Below are 22,344 nucleotides of genomic sequence, written 5' to 3'. Positions count from 1 at the left end.
TTCCATACAGAGTGGGGCCGACCATCCTTTAGTCAGGGGTGAGGGTATTAGGGCCTTAAAAGTATGTAACTGGAGTGTCCTTGAACTCCACCAGCTTTGAGCCACAGCAGGTGAGTCTTGCCAGGGAAAGCCGGTTTAAGTCTTTTCATAACCCGGTGGGTGCTGGTGTATGAGGAGGTCTTTCAGGAGAAGCATGGAGTCCCGAATGCTGAACTCATTTCTTCACTTTTCCCTGCGTGAATTCTCGGCCACCTGAGGTTGGCTGGGAGTGGTGATGTGACCAGGATGGTGGTCAGAGGTTCAAGTGATGGTGTCCCCATCCCTACACAAGGACCTCAGAAGGAAAGTCATGCCAAAGTATAGGCATGAGGAAGTCTGTCACCATTCTGAGTATTCTCTGGAGCGCCCTTTCAGAGCTCCTTTTGAAATAGTAAATTCTCTCCACAACGCATATCTGCTTTGTTTGGTGTCCATGCTAATCTGTCCACTGGGTCACCCGGCACCGGATGGCAGAGGACAGTGAACGGGGTTGTCTTTTTTTCTCTTGGGGAAGGAGAGTGAAGATTCTTATTCATTCATTTCCTCCCCAATTTAGGATGTTCTCCCAAAGATCTCTTTCAAAAAAGTTGAGGAAAGAGTTGAGGAGAAAGAAGAGAGGAAGGGGGAGAAGATGAGAAAGAGAGACTTTCAGAATGGCTGTGGTTTTCCTCTCCATAGAGAGCTTCCATGTTGCCAGCTCGCTGTTGAAAAAGAGGCACAATCCCTTTAGTTTTCCCCAGTCCCGCCCATAGGCCCCCTCCAACGACAGCTTCAACCACAGGACGTAGTGCTGCCGGGGTCAGTAGATAGGTTTGGGAGGTTGCCCACCTTGCTTTTTCTTTGCTTGGATTCCAGTCCTTTGCAGCCCTAGAGAGGCTGCAAGTCCCTCCCCGCTCACGTGACTGGTAAGTACTGTGGACACCCGTTATCTGGAAAAGCCTGCGATTGGGTCTTAGAGGAGGCCAGCCCCAAGCAGGAGGAGAAAAGGCTGTTCCATTCAGCCTGCAGTCCCCACAGCGGGATTTAGCAGGCACTCTTGCTGGTAGCTGGGACACCTCTTGGTCCACCCAGGGGAGCCGGCCACGTTGGCCAAGCACCAGGAGCAACTAGTGAATGGAAGGAGCCTGCCCCACCCAGGTGCCTAAGGCCAGGACCCACTCTGACCCCCCTGATTTTCTGCCCAGGTGGACGTGCACCCAGAGCAGCATCAGCCCCCAGTACAATATCTGCGAGCAGATGGTTCAGATCCGGGATGACCACATCCGCTTTATCTCCGAACTCGCTCGCTACAGCAACAGTGAGGTGAGTTCGCTCTGGCTGCTGGGATGGAGGCCCGTGTGGGCCCAGGGTGGGGAGGGGTGAGGACCGGCCAGAAGAGAGGTGAGATCATGGAGAGTGGAGGAGTAAGGGAATACACACTGGTGGCATGGATTTTAGAGGCAGATGGAACTGGGTGTGATTCTGGTTCTGCTGCTGACCTTCACAAGTTATTCAACGTCCCTGAGCCTCAGTTTCCTCATCTGCAAAATGGAGCTAATAGTATCTGGAAAGGTTCATTGAGAGGATTAAACAATATGATGCATGGAAGATGCATTGTGCCTAGCAACTAGTAACAGCCCAGTAATCGTTAGTCTGTGCATGATCTAAACCATCTCCACCCTGGATGGCAAGAGAAACAAAGTTCTGAACAATCATGGTGATAACACCATCTAAATATTTTTAAACTACAATTATAAATAATCATTGTAATAGGCCAGAAAATACAGTTAGCAGCAAAATAAGGTCATAAAAATCTCCTGTGATGATCCCACTAATTACATTTTTACTGGCACTGGATTTTTCTTTTCTTCCTTTTTTTTTTTGTAGGGAAGCATGATCGGTGCACAAACCTCAGGAAAAATACAGATAGGCAGAAGGAGGGAAAATCAGTCATGTAAAATCCTTCCACCAAGAACAACTATGATTAACATTTGGATGTATATATCCTTCTGGATCTCTTTCTGTATAAACCCTTCTAATGAATATATATGTTGGTTTAATAAATATAGGTCTCCAAATTTGAATTCCCTTATTACCTGGAGCTCCTGGAAGACTCTGCACTACCACGCATATGCCCACTGGCTCCACCATGTGGCCGATGGCCATAGTTACGCTTTCCAAAACCCAAACTAGGGAAATGTCTTTGATCCAAGGGCATCGTATTTGAAATGAGAACAGCCAGATAAATGCAGGTGGTGTGGTCATTAGATGAGTGGCCCACATTCTCAAGAGGGCTTCTGGTGGACATGGACCAGGGTCAAGCCCAAACCTTTGACTTCCTTAACTGTATGTGACAATGAACTGAACATAAGCTATGGGAATAATTTAAGTGCTGGGGACCCCTTCATTCCTTGTCCAGTTTTGGTATGATCTGAGAATGAGTCTGGCTCAAAGCTATTTTTAGAATTATACAGCTTATACATGTGTATGTACAGACCACTCTCAGTATTCACAGCAGTTATATTCTATAAAGTGGCCGTCAACACTAAATCAGCAAGTACTGAACCATCACTCTTTGAGAAAATACAGGGGTAGGTTCCTGTGAGCTTCCGATCACAGTGTTTCCATCAGCTGGTTTTTAATATATAACCTTATTTTACATGTGCTTCTGCTTAAAGACGCCTTATATAATATATATTGTTGATTTGTTGGCGTTAAATCACAGCCAACAACACTATAATTCATGCCTGAGCAAAGCTTATCTAAAATACATATTTTCTCCATAATGCCCATCACAGCCTCCTTTCTCATAGGGGCATAGACAGAGCATCAGCCCTGTGCTTGGGGGCCATTTAAAATAATGAAATCACCATTAAAAAGTATAAGAATGAGGAAAATGGGGCACTAAATAGACCAGAAACGGGACACTTGTGTACAGTAGGAGCCGAAACAAGAGCAGAGAGTTGCCTTGTTCAGCCTCAGCTGGGAACATGACTCAAATTTTTTCCCACTCTGCACACGTCTGAATCTGACCATGAAAGCACTGCAAGGATTGATCTTGAGGTTACAGATAAATTTTAGTGAATAGGGAAATTCACAGATACAGAATCCACAAATAATGAGGACTGGCTCTATATGTATATCTATACACATACACATACACATATATACACATATATCTATGCATACGCACAGTATACATACATACAGTATTTCACGGTGGAATATTACATGTTCAAATAGATGTTTATCTTCACCAGTGCTTTTCAGTCCGTGAGTCATTTCTAATTGAGTTGTGAAATCAATTTAGTTGCTTTCTAATTAGCATTTTGTTATGAAATGGAATAAAAAATCAGAGGAAATCTCAAGTATTGAGCATAAAGTTGTTTCGTGAAAACTGTTCATGCCTGTATTGAATACCTCTAAGTAGGTACGTGTTCCTGAGTTAGTAGACAGTATGCACTTCCTACTGTATATCGCAGACCCAAAAGTCTGAAAGGTGCTGTGCTGCAGTCAACCAGGGTCGTTGTGAGTGGGCCCCGGGCGTCACACTACCTGAATTTGAACCCTCAATCATTTACAAGGCATGTGGCCTTTAGCAAGGCATTTGTCTGAGCCTCAGTTTATCTGTCAAGGGGTATAATAACAGCACCTCCCTTGCAGTGTTCTTGGGGGAATCAGTGAAATAAGGTAGAAAAGTGCCAGGTGCGTCGACAGTGAGGGTGACAGCTGATGTTCCCCAGGTGGTGACGGGCTCCGGGCTGGACAGCCAGAAGTCGGACGAGGAGTACCGCGAACTCTTTGACCTGGCCCTGCGGGGCCTGCAGCTCTTGTCCAAGTGGAGCGCCCACGTCATGGAGGTGGTAGGTGTCGCAGGGCAGAGGGTCTGCCCCTTCCCGGCCCCCTCCATCCTGAACTCTCTGTTCACTTGGAATCTGTCTGCGCCTGCCTCTCTCTGGCACTCTATTTTTTAAACAACTTTATCAAGATATAATTCACACACCACACCATTCACCCATTTAAAATGTAAATTTGTTAATTTTTAGTATATTGCCAGTGCCGGGCAGCCGCAGTCAAATTTAGAACATTTTCATCACCTCAAGAAGAACCCGGTACAATCACCCCCTATTCCCTATCCCTGCAGCCCTAAGCAGTCTCCTTCTGTCTCTATGGAGTTCCCTATTTTGGCTGTTTCCTATGAGTAGAATCGTATCATATGTGGTTTTTGTGTCTGGCTTCTTTTACTTCACATGTTCAAGATCCCTCCATTGTAGCACAGATCAGTACTGCATTGCCTTTTATGACTGAGTGATAGTCCGTTGTGTGGACTCACCCAATTTGGTTGATTCATTCACCTGCTGATGGACGCGTGGGTCTCTCCTCTCACCCCAGTACTCCTGGAAGCTCGTTCACCCCACGGACAAGTTCTGCAACAAGGACTGCCCGGGCACGGCCGAGGAGTATGAGCGAGCCACCCGCTACAACTACACCAGTGAGGAGAAGTTTGCCTTCGTCGAGGTGGGTGCTGACTCCCTGCTTCTCCTCACCCCCCCACCCCCGAGGCTGCTCCGTGTCAGCAGCCGTAGGGCTTCCTGGAGGGGTGCTGGGCCGGGCGGCAGCCATGGACCTCCTGTGCATGCACTTCCCTGCCCCCTCCTCCCACCCGAATTCATCTCTGCCCCAAGTTGTTCTTTCAGAAGCGGTGAGAAATGCATTCTGTTCTTAGAATCCCAAAGAAAGAGGCACTCTATTAGACCAAACAGCAGGGACAAAACACGTGGCCAAAAGAGATATAACAAATGCCCAGACTGAGGAGTGGTTGGAGAACTTCAGATCGAAACTAAGATGAGGTAGAATGCTGACCAGTCAGGATAGTAAAGATCTAGTAGATTGGTGATGTCTGTTGCTGGTTGAAGTGGGATGTAGACCTTCTCAGGCCAGTCCACATTTTACAGGCTTTGTATGAGGGCAAGCTGATCATCTGTATTCGGATTTTTAACGGGCATACCGTTTGGCACATATATATCTCAGGGAAATAAGCCAACGGTGCCGAGACATATATAACAGACATTTATTGCCGTATTGTTTATAATGCCAAAATATGTGAAACAACTGAAATGTCCTTCAGTACGGACCAGGTAAAATAAATAAAGGTACAGCTATATCATTGAATACTATGCAGCTACTAAAATGGATGTACTGACATGAAAAGATATACACCGTATATTGTTAAGTTAAAAAAGAAACAGGTTAAAGGGCAGCATGTAAAATGATGCCATTTCTACCAAAATTAATATACTTTTGCACATTTGCTCAAAATGAAAGGATATAAGTGTATATGTTTATATATACCAAACCATTAACAGTAGTAATTTCTAAAGGGAGGATTCTACTTCCTGCTTTATAACCTTCTGATTTGGTTTTTTTGTTTGTCTGATTACAAAAAGATATGTCTGTGAGGGTGACGGAGCTCATTCTTGCTGGGTTATGAGTGACAGCTTCCTCTTTCATGACTCTCTGAAACCTAGAAGTCAGAGACCTGGATGCTGCCCCCGGACCCTTCATCTCTCTGAGCCTCAGCCTCTTTATCTATAAGATGGAGCTGATTATCTTTACCCACTTCCATCCCAGCATTATTGTTGAAAATCAAAGAGTCATTACCAGAGATAATGATGTAGATGAGCAGTGAAGGCTATAAAGCGTCATACACATTAGGGGTTAGAGTTGCTCTTTAGCTGATCTCCAGGCTGTACTTTAAAGAACTGAGGCTTAGTGGGGTCATTTAAGGCAGGTACGTGTTCCTGAGTTAGTAGACAGTATACAATTCCTACTGTAAATCACAGACCCAAAAGTCTGAAAGGTGCTGTGCTGCAGTCAACCAGGGTCGTTGTGAGTGGGCCCCGGGCGTCACACCACCTGAATTTGAACCCTCGATCTATTACAAGGCATGTGGCCTTTAGGAAGGCACTTGTCTGAGCCTCAGTGTATCTGTCAAGGGGTATAATAATAGCACCTCCCTTGCAGTGTTCTTGGGGGAATCAGTGAAATAAGGTAGAAAAGTGCCAGGTGCGTCGACAGTGAGGGTGACAGCTGATGTTCCCCAGGTGGTGACGGGCTCCAGGCTGCACAGCCAGAAGTCGGATGAGGAGTACCGTGAGTTTAAAATGTAAATTCATTAAGTTTTAGTATATCGCCAGTGCTGGGCAGCTGCAGTCAAATTTAGAACATTTTCACCACCTCAAGAAGAACCCGGTACAGTCACTCCCTATTCCCTATCCCTGCAGCCCTAAGCAGTCTCCTTCTGTCTCTATGGAGTTCCCTATTTTGGCTGTTTCCTATAAGGAGAATCGTATCATATGTGGTTTTTGTGTCTGGCTTCTTTTACTTCATGTTTTCAAGGTCCCTCCATTGTAGCACAAATCAGTACTGCATTTCCTTTTTTTTTTTTTTTTTTTTTTGCGGTACGCGGGCCTCTCACTGCTGTGGCCTTTCCCGTTGCGGAGCACAGGCTCTGGACACGCAGGCTTAGTGGCCATGGCTCACGGGCCCAGCCACTCTGTGGCATGTGGGATCTTCCCGGACCGGGGCACGAACCCGCATCCCCTGCATCGGCAGGCGGACTCCCAACCACTGCGCCACCAGGGAAGCCTGCATTCCCTTTTATGACTGAGTGATAGTCCGTTGCGTGGACTCACCCCATTTGGTTGATGTGTTCACCCGCTGATGGTCGTGTGGGTCTCTCCTCTCTCCCCAGACAGATTGTAATCACACTTGGCATTGAGCTGAGTGGTCCTGACCTCCTAGCACTTCCATTGCAAATAGTCAGCCTGGAAGACAGTTGCCCAGTCATCACTGGGCGAGAAAGTCCTCCTCAAGCCTATTTATATAAAATGAGACTTTCAGTCAAAGAGGACATACAACTTTGTAAAACTGTTTATACCTTTCTTTCTTTAATAAAAGCAATACGTAGGCACCATAGGTAGTTTAGGAAATGCTCCTCTCAACCCCACTCCTACACTCACCTTCCCACAGTCTCAGAAAATCATCCAACTACAACCACCAGTGGCATTTTCTGTATTTCCTTCTAGTCCTTACTTTACATTGAGAGGTTTTATAATTTTTATTTTGTTAGTAAACCATGTAAAAATAAATTTAAGAAAAGTAATTCTGGGGGGTGCGGTGGTGGTGGTGGGATGAATTGGGAGATTGGGATTGACATATATACACTAATATGTATAAAATAGATAAGTAATAAGAACCTGCTGTATAAAAATAATTAATTAAATTAAATTTTAAAGAAAGAAAGAAAAGTAATTTTACGTGGCATTAAACAACACTAAAACAAGGCAAAAATATTACAGTAACCTGCACCACCTCACTCCTCCCTGAGTCCCAAAATAGGAAACATCTTTTCACCTTGTCAAGCTATTTCTTCTGGTATTTATCTCTGTACTTCCACTAACAGCCTGATGGGGCTGTTCCCTGGTTTTTCAATTTATGGCATTTTCTATTGATTTCGTACTTTGGGAGAAAACAGTTTAGTTCTTTCATCTCTACCTCCCATTTCCACCCCCAATACACCCAATTCCTTTCTCCTATCTTCCCAAAGTGGCAATTTAACACTTTTTGGTTAAATTAACAGTTGCTCTGTATCACTATAACTGAGTAACTGTTCATTGCTGAGTCATGTGGTCTAATATGAATACACCTCTTTTCTGGCACAGCTTTTGCCTTTTTGTTTGATAAGTTTTCTATGATCCAATAAAAAAGGAGCCCTCAAACATACCAATGTAAAACTTCCTACGAAAGAGCTAATCACAATCATTATTTTATGAATTTTATTACTCTTTTTTTTCCTTGGAGCCATTCCCGCTGAAGCCCCTTTTCCTTCTCTCCAATCTGAACTGATTTGTCTCTAGATCTGTTGTTCAGTTACTGATCTGAGATATCTCATCATCATTACCCTGGGATTCCCTTTGTCCCTCTCCTGTATTGGACCCCAGGGCTGACTCTCTCTTTATATTGTTGGAGTATATCCTCCAAAGCTTTCTAAGAAAGGGATTATGGAGGAAAATATTTCTGAGATCTTGAATATCTGAAAATGTTTTACTTCTAAATTCACTCATAGTGAGTGGCTAGAGAGTTTTAAATTGTAAATAATTTTTTCCCAGAATTTTGAAGGTATTATTCCATTGTTCTCTAGCTTTTAGTGTTGCTGCTGAAAAGTTGGATTCTAGTCTAATCCCTGTTTCCTTGTTATTTTTTCCTCTGTATAATTTTTTAATAATCGCATTATTGAGGTATAATTTATATATAAACAAATTCACCCTTTAAAGTGTACACTTATTTTTAGTATATTCAGAGCTGTGAAACCATTACCACTGCCTAATTTTATAACATTTTTGTTATCCCCCCAAAAAAACCCATACCCATTAGTGGTCATTTGCCATTCATCCCTTTCCCCACCAGCCTCTGGCAACCACTAATCTACTTTCTGTCTGCATAGTTTTGCCTCTTCTGGAGATTATATTTAAATGGAGCCATATAATATGTGATCCTTTGTGACTGGCTTCTTTCACTTAGCATGATGTTTTCAGGGTTCATCCATGTTCTAGTATATATCAGTACTTCATTCCTTTATGATTGAATAATATTCCATTGTATGAATATATCATATTTGTTTATATATTCACAAATTTGGGTTGTTTCAACTTTTTGGCTATCATGAATATGCTGATATGTACATTCATGTACAAGTATTTGTGTGGAAATATGTTTCATTCTCTTGTGTATATACCTAGAAGCAGAATTACTGGGTCACGTGGTAACTCTACGTTTAAAAATTTGAGGAACTGTAAAAACTGTTTTCCAAAGCAGCTGCACCATTTTACATTTTCATCAGCAGTGTGCGAGAGTTGCAATTTCTTCATATCCTTGTCATCACTTATGGTCTTTTTTATTTTAGCCATCCTAGTTGTGAAGTAGTTTCTCATGGTGGTTTTGACTTGCATATCCCTAATAACTAATGATATTGAGCACCTTTTCATGTGCTTATTGGCCGTCTGCATAGCTTCTTTGGAGAAATGTCTGTTCAGATTCTTTGCCCATTTTATTTTAGGTTATTTGTCTTTTTATTTTTGAAGTATAAGAGTTTTTATATATTCTGTATCAGAAAAAGCTAATTAATTTGCCATGGTTACCAGGAAAATAGGGACTGTTTTCTAAAATGCAGCCACATTTATGAGCCAAAATGAAAAAGAGGAAAAAATTTTATTATGCATCTTGTTTCCCAGAACTGGTATATTTAAAAATATATCAATATTCAAACACCAAAAGAAAGAGTTTTTATATATTCTGGATACAAGTCCCTTATCAGACATATAATTTGAAAAAATTTTCCTCCATTCCATGGATTGTCTTTTTACTTTCTATATGGTATCCTTTGAAGCACAAAAGTTTTCAATTTTGATGAAGTTCCTTTTATTTTTCCTTTTGTCACTTGTGCTTTTGGTGTCATATCTAAGAAACCATTGCCTAATCCAAGTTCTCAAAGATTTACTCCTATGTTTTCTTCTGAGATTTTTATAGTTTCAATTCTTACATTTAGATCTTTGGTCATTTTGAGTTAATTTTTGTATATGGTGTGAGTAGGGGTCCAACTTCATTCTTTTGCATGCAGATGTCCAGTTGTCCCAGCACCAGTTGTTGGAAAGCGTATTCTTTCTCCATTGAATTGCCTTGGTACTCTTGTCAAAAATCAATTGACTCTAAATGTAAGGGTTTATTTCTGGGCTTTCAGATCTCTTTCATTGATCTATATGTCTTTCTATATGCCAATACCATACCATTTTGATTACTGTAACTTTGTAGTAAGTTTTGAAATTAGGAAATGTGAGTCTAACTTTATTCTTTCATTTTCATCTGTAGAATCTTACAGTCTCATCTCTTTATCACAGTTTTTCTGAAGTTTCACTGTAAGGCATCATGATAAGGGCCTTTTGCATTCATTGTTTGGGACACTAAATAGGCCATTGCAGTGTGGAAATACAAGTTCTGTAGATCTGGGAAATTTTCTTGAATTTTAATTTTGATAATTTCCTCCTCTCTGTTTTCTCTGTTCTGTCTTTCTAGGTTTTCTATCTATCAGATGTTGGATGCCCAGGAGTTAGTGTCTAATTTTCCTATCTTTTCTGTCTTATTGCATATCACTTATTTTTGTTCTGCTTTATGGGATATTTCCTTAATTTCAGTTTTCAACTCTGTTAGTATTTTTTATTTTGCCTATAATATTTTAAATGTCCAAAAGCTCCATCTTGTTCTCTGAATGTTTCTTTTTTTTTAATCGCACCCAACTCTTGTGTCATGAATGTGCTCTCTCCACGAGAATATTATTGTTTTTTTCAATGAGCTTTACTAAGGTATAATTTACGTTTGGTAAGCTGCATCCATTTAAAGTGTATAATTCACAAAGTTTTGACAGTTGTATATATACCTGTGAAACCAAAAACACAAGATGCAGAACATTTTCGTCTCCCTTTAAGACTTCATATGCCATTTGCAATCCATCCTTCCCTCCATCCTTGGCCCTAAACAATCACATTTTTTGTCACCATAGATTTGTTTTCATTTTCTAGAATTTTATTTAAGTGGAATCATATAGTATGTATTTTGTGCGTGTGGCTTTTTCACTCAGCATAATAATTTTGAGATTCATCCACATTGTTTCTTGTATCAATAGTTTGTTTCGTTTCATTGCTGAGTATTTTTCCATTGCGTGGCTATTCTACAATTTGTGTATCTATTCAATTGTTGATAAACATTGGGCCATTTCCAGCTTTTGGCCAATGTAAGCAAAGTTGCTTTAAATATTTGAGTATAAGTGTTTGTGTAGACATAGGTTTTTATTTCTCTTGGAATGGTCATATTGGAGGTGTATGTTTAACTTTTTAAGAAACTGCCAAACAGTTTTCCAAAGCGGGTGTACCGTTTTATATTCCCACCAGTTATATATGAGGGTTCTGTCGCACACACCCTCACAGTGCTTGTGCTGTCAGTCTTATTAATCTTAGCCATTTTAATGGATATTTGGTACATCTCACTGAGGTTTCAGTTTGCATTTCCCTGAAGATTAATGATATTGAGCATCTTTTCATGTGCTTATTGGCTATTCATACATCTTCCTTTGTGAAGTGTTGTCTGTTGAAATCTTTTGCCCATTTTTTACAATTAGCTTTCCATCTTCTTACTATTAAATTGTGAGAATCTTTATGTATTCTAGATACAAGTCCTTATTCACAAATACGTTGCAAATATTTTTTCTAATCGGTGACTTTGTCTTTTCATTTTTTTGGGCACCTGTTCTTAATTTTGAGGAAGTTCAACTTATTTATTATTCTGTGGTTTGTGATTTTTTGTGTTCTAGCTAAGAAATCTCTGCCTAGCCCAAAGTTGCAAAGATTTTCCCTTAGGTCTAACAGATCTGCATACTCTTCTGTGTTTGGAGTTATTCTGAAAAATCTTCATTATTTTGTCCTTCCTTTGTCCCTTATTTCCTGGTTTCATTGCCAGCCAGGATCCCAGATTCTTTTATGAATTAACATTCCTTTAGAGCTTCTCTCTCATTATTTCTGCACTATAAAGGTTCTCTTCCGCAAAACCATTAGACTGTTGGTTCTAGTGAAAATTCTTACCTTCTGAACTATTCTCACTATTTCTCCTGCCTCGAATGTTGTATTTCTTCATTTACAGTTTGGAGGAACATAAAGACTTAGCATCTAAGCTCATTCATTCATTTACTCATTGCTTTTCAAGAAAAATCTCTTGAGGGCCCACCAGGGCCCTGGGCCCCAGGGATGGAGCCTACACAGCATGCCAGGCCTCACCCCTGCAGTGCTTACAGTCTGGTGCAGAGGGAGGAAATCGACCGTGTCATGAGGGGTGTGACAAGTGTGGCAGTTGTCAGGAGGCTGATTTGACAAGGCTTTCCCCTCTGAACTCCTTTTTTTTTTTTTTAACATCTTTATTGGAGTATAATTGCTTTACGATGGTGTGTTAGTTTCTGCTTTATAACAGAGTGAATCAGCTATACATATACTTATATCCCCATATCTCCTCCCTCTTACATCTCCCTCCCACCCTCCCTATCCCACCCCTCTAGGTGGTCACAAAACACCGAGCTGATCTCCCTCCCCTCTGAATTCTGAGCTAATCTAGAAGTTAGCACTTGAGGCTGACGGGGGCCAAAGGATCAGGTTTGGTAAAGCTGGACCAGAGAATGTGACTTCACTCAAGGCCACACCAGGCTTCCTATTCCTCCCGCACCCCATGAAACTTCCCACTGGGAAACAGGCAAAGCAGCTGCATAAATATACACCTCCCATCCTCGGGATGGGGAGGGGTGATTACCGCAAGGACAAGACAGGCACCCAGAGGAGAGGACACACCCCACAGGCAGACAGATCCCAAGTGAGCGCCAAGGTCAAAGTGACGCTACACGCATCCTAGTTACCTGTCTCCCCACCTCTGCAGACAGATAAGTGAGTTAAGGGGCTAGGGAGGAGGTAAATAGAAGGGCAGAAGCCTTTCCCCACAAGACTTCTATAGGAATCCTATTTTATGGACTCAAGCAGCAACTGGCCAAATCACTTCAAAAGCAAAGATTGTAAAAATTCTATAGAAAGAAGTTCTATTTGATATTGTCTGTGGGTACATGGGATGTGGAGAGACCTCTCAAAGTCAGAGTGCTGCTCAAAACATGGTCCATGGACCAGCTGCCAGTCGTCACCAGTCAGCGGCAAGATGGGGGGCCGGTGCCAGAATGAAAGTCAGCTGATGGTGAGGCACACGCGCAGCATGTGGCTGACGTCTCTGCTCTGTAGCAGCGCTTCCTTGATGAGGGAGGCGGAGTGCTGATTTCTCTTCTGGCACACGTTTCCACCCAGCCGTGAACTGACACTCTGAGTAGCACTCGCTGGCCTCGTGCTTCAGGATGTCTCCTCCAGCACCCCCCCGGAGATGTGGTGAGGGTACCGGACAGACGGGTATGCCAAGGCACGGTGAGCCTGACCTCGATCTGTGCCTGGCCAGGTGATCGCCATGATCAAAGGCCTGCAGGTGCTCATGGGCAGGATGGAGAGCGTCTTCAACCAGGCCATCAGGAACACCATCTACGCAGCCCTGCAGGACTTTGCCCAGGTGACCCTGCGTGAACCCCTCAGGCAGGCAGTGCGGAAGAAGAAGAATGTCCTCATCAGGTGGGTCTTCAGATGGCCTTTTTCAGGGGGCCACATCCAAAATCGGGGGTGCTGGGTGCAGGCCACAGAGGACGTTCCCAGATCAGTCAGCTTCCAGGGAAGTGTCTGAACACAAACGGACCTTCCAGTGAGTTCCAGCAAGTCCTATGAGGCCGTTTCAGGAGATTGGACATTTGGGATGAATTAAGCCTCCATCTCTGGGTTTGGAGCCCATATCCACCACTGTCTAGCTGTGTGAACTTAGTCATGTTACTTACCTTCTCTGCACCTCAGTTTCCCTCATTTGTAAACTGTGAATGATGATGGTACCTACTCCCTAGGCTGTTGGGATGATGAAATGAGATAATCCGTGTATAGACCTAAGCACACAGCAGCATGGAGCAAGTGTGCCACAGATATAAGCTATTATTCAAGTTTTAAGTATACAGAGATTTAAATGGACTAATGAAACTGTCCTGTAAGCAAAAAGAAAACTAGCCATCCTTCACTCAGGTTCTCTCCCACTGTGTGGCCTCAGAGCTGAGTTCTCAGACAGCCAGTGGGCCTCAGAATCACCGGGGCACTTGTAAAATGCAGACGTCTGGGCTGCACCTCCAATCTGTTAAGCCAGCATCCCTGGGGATGGGGCCCTGGAGTGAGCATGTTTCACAAGCATGCCAGGAGTTCTAAGGCACATGGTCCTGGAACACCATGGCCTCTAGAAACAGGCTTGCAGTGCCTCTTTCCAGCTGGTCTGAATCCAGGTTCTTCCTTCCCCAGTGTCCTACAGGCAATTCGGAAAACCATCTGTGACTGGGAGGGAGGCCGAGAGCCCCCCAATGACCCGTGCTTGAGAGGAGAGAAGGACCCCAAAGGTGGATTTGACATCAAGGTGCCCCGGCGTGCCGTGGGGCCCTCCAGCACACAGGTAAGCAGCTCCAGGCACAGGCCAGCTCTGCTGACTCAGAGGCCAGCCAGGCTATGGTAGGTCATCCTGGCTGGACCATGGGGCAGTGGGGCTGGGGGTCCTCAGGCAGGAGGGGCAGGGTCAAGCGGCTGCTCTAGTCTTATTCTGCCATCTTGTTTTGATATAAGAGGGAGGACCACTGACTTAAGATTCAGGAGACCTGGATTCTAGTCCTAGATACCTGTGTGACCTCGGGCACGTTACACAGATCTCTTTGTGCCTCAGTTGTCTAATCTGGCAAATGGGGGTAATACCAGGACCGGCTGTCCTAGCCCTGTGAAGTACAGGTTCCAAAGTATAGGAGAAGTTTAAAGTGAAATCTGTATGCATCTATCCTGTCCCTGGTTAATGAACGCTGACCCCCGCTTCCCCTGTAGTGATGTCCTAGCTTGGGAATTCCTAAGTTCTGCCTCTGACTTGCTGCGGGATCTTGGGCAAGTGCCTTGACCTCTCTGAGCTCTGGTTATCTTCTCTGTTAAATGAAAACTTTGGATGAGATCACGTTACTGACAAAACACTGCTTTTGTTATTCCCCGTACCCCCCGCCACCAACATCACAAGTATCCAAAGCCCTCAACCACTTAGAGAAAGTCTAATAATCAGAGATATTCAGAGTTGCCAACCGGAGCTTTTTCAACAACGAGAGGTTGTCTGTGGCTTATCCAAAGTAGTCGGTAGAATTACAGAAAAAAAAGTAAAGAACCTAGGCATCTCAGTTAAATCCTTGCCCCCTACTTAAGGATAAATAGTTTCTGGTAGGCTTTTTGAGCTATTGAGAAAAAGCATATGGACCCGTTATAGCTTTTAAAGGTCTTACAGGCCCCCAAAGCCCCAGGCTGGGAACTCCTGCTTCACATGACCTTTAAACCTCTCTCATCTCTGAAATCCTGATTCCTTGAATCATCTGAGATGAGCCATCTGAGGCCCACCCCTGACGCTTCTCACTGTATGTGTGTCTGTGTCTGGGCACGGGGTGGGGGCAAGGAGGCAGCACCCGGGACAGCTGGGTTCTCAGCACTGGCATCGTAGCTTCCCTTGGCCCGCAGCTCACAGACCCCTTTGCACTTTTCTTGCCTGCTCGAGAAACATGGAACTTCTCAAGGAAGCTTCTGCAGACGGTTCTGTGTCATGCCAAGGGCCAGAGACCTTTCCAGTCCAGAATGGCTTGGAGGGGCTGAGCAGGGCTTCTGGGTGTTGCTTCCAGGCGAGGCAAAAGAGAAACTGGAAAGGAGGAGGTCGCAAAAGGGGGCCAACAGGCAGAGAATGAGAGAGGGGTGGGGGGCAGGGAGGGAGAACGGAGCATTTATAAAGATAATATGAGAAGGAGTGTCACCAACAGTTAGGCCCCCCCGACACCCCCAAGTCATGTTAGGGTGGCACAGACACACTTGATAGACTCCGAGACAGTCAGCTTGGAAGAGCCCTTAGAGACAAACTAGTCGCAAACTAGTTCCTCCCCCTATTTTGCAGATGGGGAAACTGAGGTCCAGAGAGGGGAAGTGACTTGTCCAAGTCACAAGGTGAGTTTAGATGGAGGTGGGACGAGAACCAGGTCTCCTGACTCCCACCCTGGGGCTCTGTTAGGGCCTTGGGAGCACAGTAGACATGGCATCTGGCAGAGCTGGGAGGTTACTGTTCTGGTGAATTAAATGCTTTGTTTAGTAAAAGTAGGTGGGGAAAACGTTTCCCCTCTTAGGGATGAAATGGTTTTTCAAATCGTTAGAATTTGGTACCAATCAGTCGACACCCGCACAGACTGGATTGAAGACTCCTCTCTTGGAGGCCTCCAAAGGCCGTCATTAGAGCAGTGCCTCTCGAGTCTTAGGGATGGTCAGCCGTGCCCACCGACAGGGTTGCAGAGGGTGGACTGCATGATAAACCAGCAGCCCCGGAGTTCCTTCACCACAAAGGAAAGTGCTGTGCCAGGGATGGCGTGCCACTCCTTTCTGTGGCCGTGCTGCCCAGCCCAGGCCAGGCGCGTGGTGGGTGTGGTCCTAGAGAAGATCAGAGGCGGCCAGCATGGACGTGGTGGCAGAGGGAGGTTGGAGCATCTCAGAGGTGGTCGGCAGATGGCCTCTAGCAGTCGTGGCGGCTTTCCCACCGTATACAATACCTCTTGCTTTTCTCTCTCTCTCTCTCTCTTCTCTCTCTCCCTCTTCCCTGTCTCTCCTGCCCTCCCATTCCCTCCTCCTCTCTCCTATCTATGTCTTAGGCCTGCCAGTGGTCCCCGCGGGCTTTGTTTCACCCCACTGGTGGCACACAGGGCCGAAGAGGCTGCCGATCCCTGGTATAACACCGCCTGGCTGGGTTGGTTGGGTACCCTTCTCCAGGAGGCAGCAGGAATGGACTAGCCTGGCTGTTCACGGCCCCTTCCAGCCCTAAGATTCAAAGACACATGATGTGGAAAGATGTAGATTAGCACTTGCGCCCTTTGCACTTAAGGCTCTCTGTAAGCAGGAGTTAATTGTCTAGTAGGCCTCCTGTGTAAGTACCGATCTTCACCTGCTATCCACCCAGCATTTCGGCAAGCTGTACCATGCAGCTGATACCTGCAGAGGCGCTGTCCCTCGGTCTTGAGGGTCGGAAACCTGAGGTGGTGGGGGGCTTGCTCTGATCCTACCCCATTTCACAGTTCCTTGGAATGTCAGAGCTGAAAGGGACTGGTTGGAGAAAGCATCTGGTGCAACCTCCTCACGTTAGCAGATAAGAAAACTGAGGCCCAGAGTGGGAATTTGTTGCCCAAGGTCACACAGCAAGTCAGGGGCGTACCTAGCCTTGAACCCCATTCTTTTGACTCTGAGTTCAGTGCTCTACCCCGGTGCCACCGTGGCTGTCCAGTAAAGCAGGGAGCGACTCCAGGGTGACGTGGAATGAGGTTCTCCTCTGATGCCCACGGCCTGGGCCAAGCAGAGCAGGCAGGACCCTGGGCCTTGAAAGACCTGGTATTAGCAGGTCCTCCCACCCGGGAGGCCGCCGGCCCCAGGCAGAACATCCTGCCAGGCTGGCCAGTCTCCCTCTTGAAGGTTACACATTCCAAATTTACTTCTCCAACCCTAAACTGGTGCTTCCTTAAGACAGTGCTTTTTAAGGGCAGATATCTTCAGAAAAAAAGAATAGAAACACAGCACAAAGCAACCTTTTCCCCTGGATGGAGGGCCAGCCCCTGACCTTCCCATCTTCCTTTCTTTTTCAAGCTGTACATGGTGCGGACCATGCTTGAATCGCTCATCGCAGACAAAAGTGGCTCCAAGAAGACCCTGCGGAGCAGCCTGGATGGACCCATCGTCCTCGCCATAGAGGACTTCCACAAGCAGTCCTTCTTCTTCACCCACCTGCTCAACATCAGTGGTGAGCCACCCTGTCGGGGGCAGGGGGAGGGCTCCTAGGGACTAGAGCGTCTAAGGCTGTCGGGCCAGAAGTTGCAAAGAGACGTGATCATCTACCCAAAGGGGCACATTTTGCCACCAAAGAAAAAAGGCACACTTTCCAGTAGACTCTGGGAAAGGCCAGGCTCAGTCCAGCTATTCTGACTCAGCTAAATCTGGTAGATATTCGTAGCTAATTTGTTATGAAGTTCCCAGTAAAGCGGGATCACAAACAGGTGACACCCTCAGACACACGCAGGGACCAGGTCAGCCTTTTGTTTTTAAGCAGCAGCGCTGAGCTGATTAGTGCCCATTGCTCCTAGCAAAGGAGGCTCCCGGACCGCACCTGGATCCCAAGTCCCCTGCTCCACCTCTCCTGTTGGTGGGATGCACGTGCAGGTGGGACAGGGGTGGAGAGTGGAGGGAGAGCAGCATCCCAGGGTCCTGGGAGGGGCGATGTGTCTGTTGGTATTGAAAAGAGTGATCTTAAACAGCCCAAACTTCTCCATAGGGAGCAGCCTAGGAAGGGTCTTCAAGACCTCTGTAAGGGACCCATAATTATCACAAGCAAGGGTCATGGCTGCAGTGCAGTTAAAAGCGGGCACCTGTGGATCTGTCTTGACACTTACAGCAAGCACACTTTGACACTTAGCTAGCATGTTTTCAGGATGGCTTTGTAAGGACACGATGGAAATTGTAGGGGCATCTAAAGCTCTAAAACATCACTGCCCCCCGACACAGACACAGACACACACACACACACACACACACACACACACACACACACACACACACACACACACACACACACACACACACAGACACACACACACTGCTGGGTGAACAAACATTGTCTTCTATTTTTTTTTTGGCCACACTGCACAGCTTGCGGGATCTTAGTTCTCTGACCAGGGATTGAACTCACGCCCTTGGCAATGAAAGCATGGGATCCTAACCACTGGACCACTAGGGAATTCCCCAAACACTGTCTTCTAAATAGACGTTAGGCTGGCCTTCAGGTACAGGAGAGCAGGGTCTACTGATCGAGTCATTTTCATCAGTACCTGCTCTGTACCTAGCACAATGAAAGAAGAATAAAAGTTTAAAAAAACCCAGTAAGAGCTAAGATCTTCGGGTGCTTCTGATGTGTAACCCAAGGCTCTCTCCCTTATGCTTCCAGAAGCCCTGCAGCAGTGTTGCGACCTCTCCCAGCTCTGGTTCCGAGAATTCTTCCTGGAGTTAACCATGGGCCGGCGAATCCAGTTCCCTATTGAGATGTCCATGCCCTGGATTCTAACAGACCATATCCTGGAAACCAAAGAACCTTCCATGATGGAGTAAGAGGCAGGGTTGGGCCAGCAAGGAGGTTCCCGGGGTGCAGGTAGAGGGCAGTTTGCCAGCCAGCAAGCCCTGTTCTTTCCAGAACTTTCCAGATGAGGCAGTGTGCCCCACCCAGGATCAAATCACCACCAGATGCGACTCAGCCTTGCAGAAAGGTTCAGAAATCTACCAGCCCATCTGCCCTTCCCAAGCTCATAACAGCCACGCTGGGAAAATTATCATCTCTGGGGATAGGGAAGCTAATGGCCTTAACGGCCACCAGATTTCTTTTAGTCCCAGACTGATTTTTGTCAGGCCTTGCATTTATTAACATCATGGACTTTGCTTTCTGTGGGCAGACAGTAAAGTAAGTCATTCCTAAGTGGAGGCTGGAAACATCCTAGACCCTGAAAGGGTCTCTTTTTCCTAACTCTGAATTTGTTCACCCAGCTGTTCATATTTCCTAAGCAAGTTTAAATCTGCCTGCCTTAAGAGAGATCATTAGTGAGCTACTGGCCGTTGTTTTTCCCTCTTCAGATACGTCCTCTACCCTTTGGATCTGTACAACGACAGCGCCTACTATGCTCTGACTAAGTTTAAAAAGCAGTTCCTGTACGATGAGATCGAAGCTGAGGCAAGTGATTGCTTCTCCTTTTGTTCTTCTAATCGTGTTCCAAGAGTCTGGACTTTGCAGGTCTCTAGCTGGGCACAAAGTGGGGTGTCTTAGTCCATTTGGGCTGCTGTAATGAAATACCACAGACTGCGGGGCCTATAAACAACAGGAATGTATTTCTCACAGTTCTGGAGGCTAGAAGTCTGAGATCAGGGTGCCAACCTGGTCAGGGGAGGGCCCTCTTCTGGGTCCCAGACTTCTTGTCATGTCCTTGTATGGTGGACGGGGCCAGGGAGCTCTCTGGGTCTCTTTTATAAGAGCACTGATCCCATTCATGAAGGCTCCATCCTCGTGACCTCATCACCTCCCAAAGGCCCCACCTCCTAATTCCATCACCTTTGGGGGTTAGGATTTCAACACATGAATTTTGGGGGGACACAAACATTCAGACCATAGCATGGGAGGTCAGTGACTTGCTTTGGACACTGACCTTTATAAACATCATTATCATCAAAAGGGACCTAGAACAGGATGTTAGTCTTTCTTTTTCAGATGTTCAGGGATGGCGAACTTCAGAACTGCATGGGTAAAATTAATTTCTAATGGGTCTTTACAGTTGGATTAATTGGCTAATAATAATAACAGTAATGCTACCTATCAATTATTATATGTTTACCATTTGCCAGGTATAGTACTAAGCACTTTATGGACATTTTAAATAGTCTTTACAGTAATTTAAGAAGTGTATGCTACTGTCTATTTTACAGATAATAAATCTTAGAGTGCTCAAGTATCATTACCTCCACATCACACAGCTTATAGAGTCTCATTCTAGTACTGGTAGGATGGAAATAGCCACCCTCTCACCTATGAAGCTGTTGAATGGTCGCTCAAGGGCTTTATTTCTGAAATCGTCAGGAAAGGCTGGGATATGCTGCAGTTACAGACAATCACACTTTCTTAGTAGCTTGGGACCAAAAGCTCATTTCTCCATTGCATGTTGGCGGGAGGCTCTGTTGTATGTAGTCTTTAATCTGGGACCCATCTGTGATATTCACTAGTTGCCATGGCAGGGGGATGTGTCAGGGTGAATCATACTCTGATACTTAAAGCTTCCACCTGGAAGTGACACATGTCATTGGTCAAAGCAAGTCTCATGGCAGTGCCTCCTTTCAAAGAGGAGCGAGGAAGTGCAGTCCTACCACGGGCCAGCAAGGACCAGAAATGGGATCAGCAGGGCTAAGGACTATGAAATATCTCAATTGTGTCATCTGGAAATTGGAATGAGAGTCTCTGCTCCACCTAAGTACATGGGATTATATAAACGTAGAATGAGGCCAATTGTCACACAAATATAAGGCATTCTTATTTATAAAGGAAAGATGTAAGTGTCTTAGGACAAGCATTACCACCAAATTAGTTTGAAAGTTTATGTATTTCAAAGAAAATCTAGTACAGATGCTGCTTTCTTTCTAAATCTTCCAGTTGCTATGGGAGTTGAAAACCTTGATGGACCCCAATGCAAATCTATCCTGTTTGTCTCCTGAGCAGTACACAAACTTGGAAAGAAAGATTCCAGTAGACAAGTTAATTGGTTGCATCGCAGCTTGGACAGGTCCATTTTCCAATAAGATTTTAGATAGTCATGTTCTCCAACAGGTTGAAAACAAAAAATCTAGAGTGTCATATGTCCAAGTGACATTTTAAAAATAAATGTAGGGGCTTCCCTGGTGGCGCAGTGGTTGAGAGTCCGCCTGCCGATGCAGGGGACGCGGGTTCGTGCCCCAGTCCGGGAAGATCCCACGTGCTGCGGAGTGGCTGGGCCCGTGAGCCATGGCCACTGAGCCTGCACGTCCGCAGCCTGTGCTCCGCAACGGGAAAGGCCACAACAGTGAGAGGCCTACGTACCACTAAAAAAAACAAAAAACAAAAAATAGTAAAGAAAGCACACAGATAAGCCCTGGATAACACTGGAGGCCGTGGAGCAGAAGTATAGATTGAGACCCCGAGCTCATGGCCTGCCCCCCTTTCTCTTCCCATCTTCAGACTCTGTTCTGAACCAGGAAGGGCCTATGTGTGGATACCCAAGCTTTGTCTCCCTCCTGTGCCCCAAAACGATGGCCCCTTGGCCAACCCCAGGCCCTAGGGGTACACACACCTGCAGTGCAGTGCACCCTCAGGGAGGAACCCAGGGAAAAGAGCACACAGGGCCTGGAAGGGACTTGGGCTATTTGGGCAAGAATATTCAAAGCTGGTTATAGAAGGGGGGCATGAGTTGGGCACCCCACCCTGGATCCTACGGGTCCTTTGCCTGAAGGAGGCCCCCTTAGGGATCCTTGAAGCTCAGACTCCAGGGCAGAGGCCTTGGCTACGTGCGTGTGAGGACAACACTGTACACAACACTGTGTTTTTATGTTCAGAATAACATTTAGTGTGTTAAATAAAAGATATGAAAGCTCTTTGAATAAAGAGTTAACCTTATGGAACTGGGAGATTGGTGCAAAAAGGATTGAAGATTAATCACCTAAATACAGTCTATTTCCTTTGAAGTTATACTGTTACCCTGGTACTATCAGAGCCCATCTCTTTATCACCCCACGTTTGGCCGTTCCCTGCTCTTGCCATCATTGGAGGATTTGCTTTCGATCCTCTACGTCTGCTGTGAACTTTCCTCTCACCTCAGCATCACATTCTTCCACTGACATGTTGAAACACTGAAAAGGCAAGACGGTCTCTTATTCATTAAAAACCAAAGATTTTTAAGCAAACTGGTTTTAAAAAGGTTTTTAAATTTTTAATGACCATCAACTTCTTCATTTGCAAAGCAAG

At 45.3% G+C, this 22,344-nt stretch overlaps 1 protein-coding gene across 2 annotated transcripts in view; it reads left to right on the top strand.

Annotated features, from left to right (window-relative positions):
- CYFIP2 (cytoplasmic FMR1 interacting protein 2) overlaps nucleotides 1-22,344 on the top strand; it is a 131,974-nt gene that overhangs the window by 38,217 nt on the left and 71,413 nt on the right. For both annotated transcript variants that reach the window (XM_060008452.1, XM_060008453.2), the window contains 8 exons: nucleotides 1,224-1,341; nucleotides 3,762-3,881; nucleotides 4,411-4,536; nucleotides 13,105-13,271; nucleotides 14,031-14,178; nucleotides 17,412-17,565; nucleotides 18,763-18,919; nucleotides 19,440-19,536. In XM_060008452.1, coding sequence (XP_059864435.1) covers nucleotides 1,224-1,341; nucleotides 3,762-3,881; nucleotides 4,411-4,536; nucleotides 13,105-13,271; nucleotides 14,031-14,178; nucleotides 17,412-17,565; nucleotides 18,763-18,919; nucleotides 19,440-19,536 — 1,087 coding nt within the window. The remainder of the gene's footprint in view (nucleotides 1-1,223; nucleotides 1,342-3,761; nucleotides 3,882-4,410; nucleotides 4,537-13,104; nucleotides 13,272-14,030; nucleotides 14,179-17,411; nucleotides 17,566-18,762; nucleotides 18,920-19,439; nucleotides 19,537-22,344) is intronic.

Source organism: Delphinus delphis, chromosome 3 (assembly GCF_949987515.2).
Source record: "Delphinus delphis chromosome 3, mDelDel1.2, whole genome shotgun sequence".
NCBI lineage: Eukaryota > Metazoa > Chordata > Mammalia > Artiodactyla > Delphinidae > Delphinus > Delphinus delphis.
Note: the sequence above shows the minus strand (reverse complement) of the source record. Positions and strands in the feature narration are given on the sequence as shown.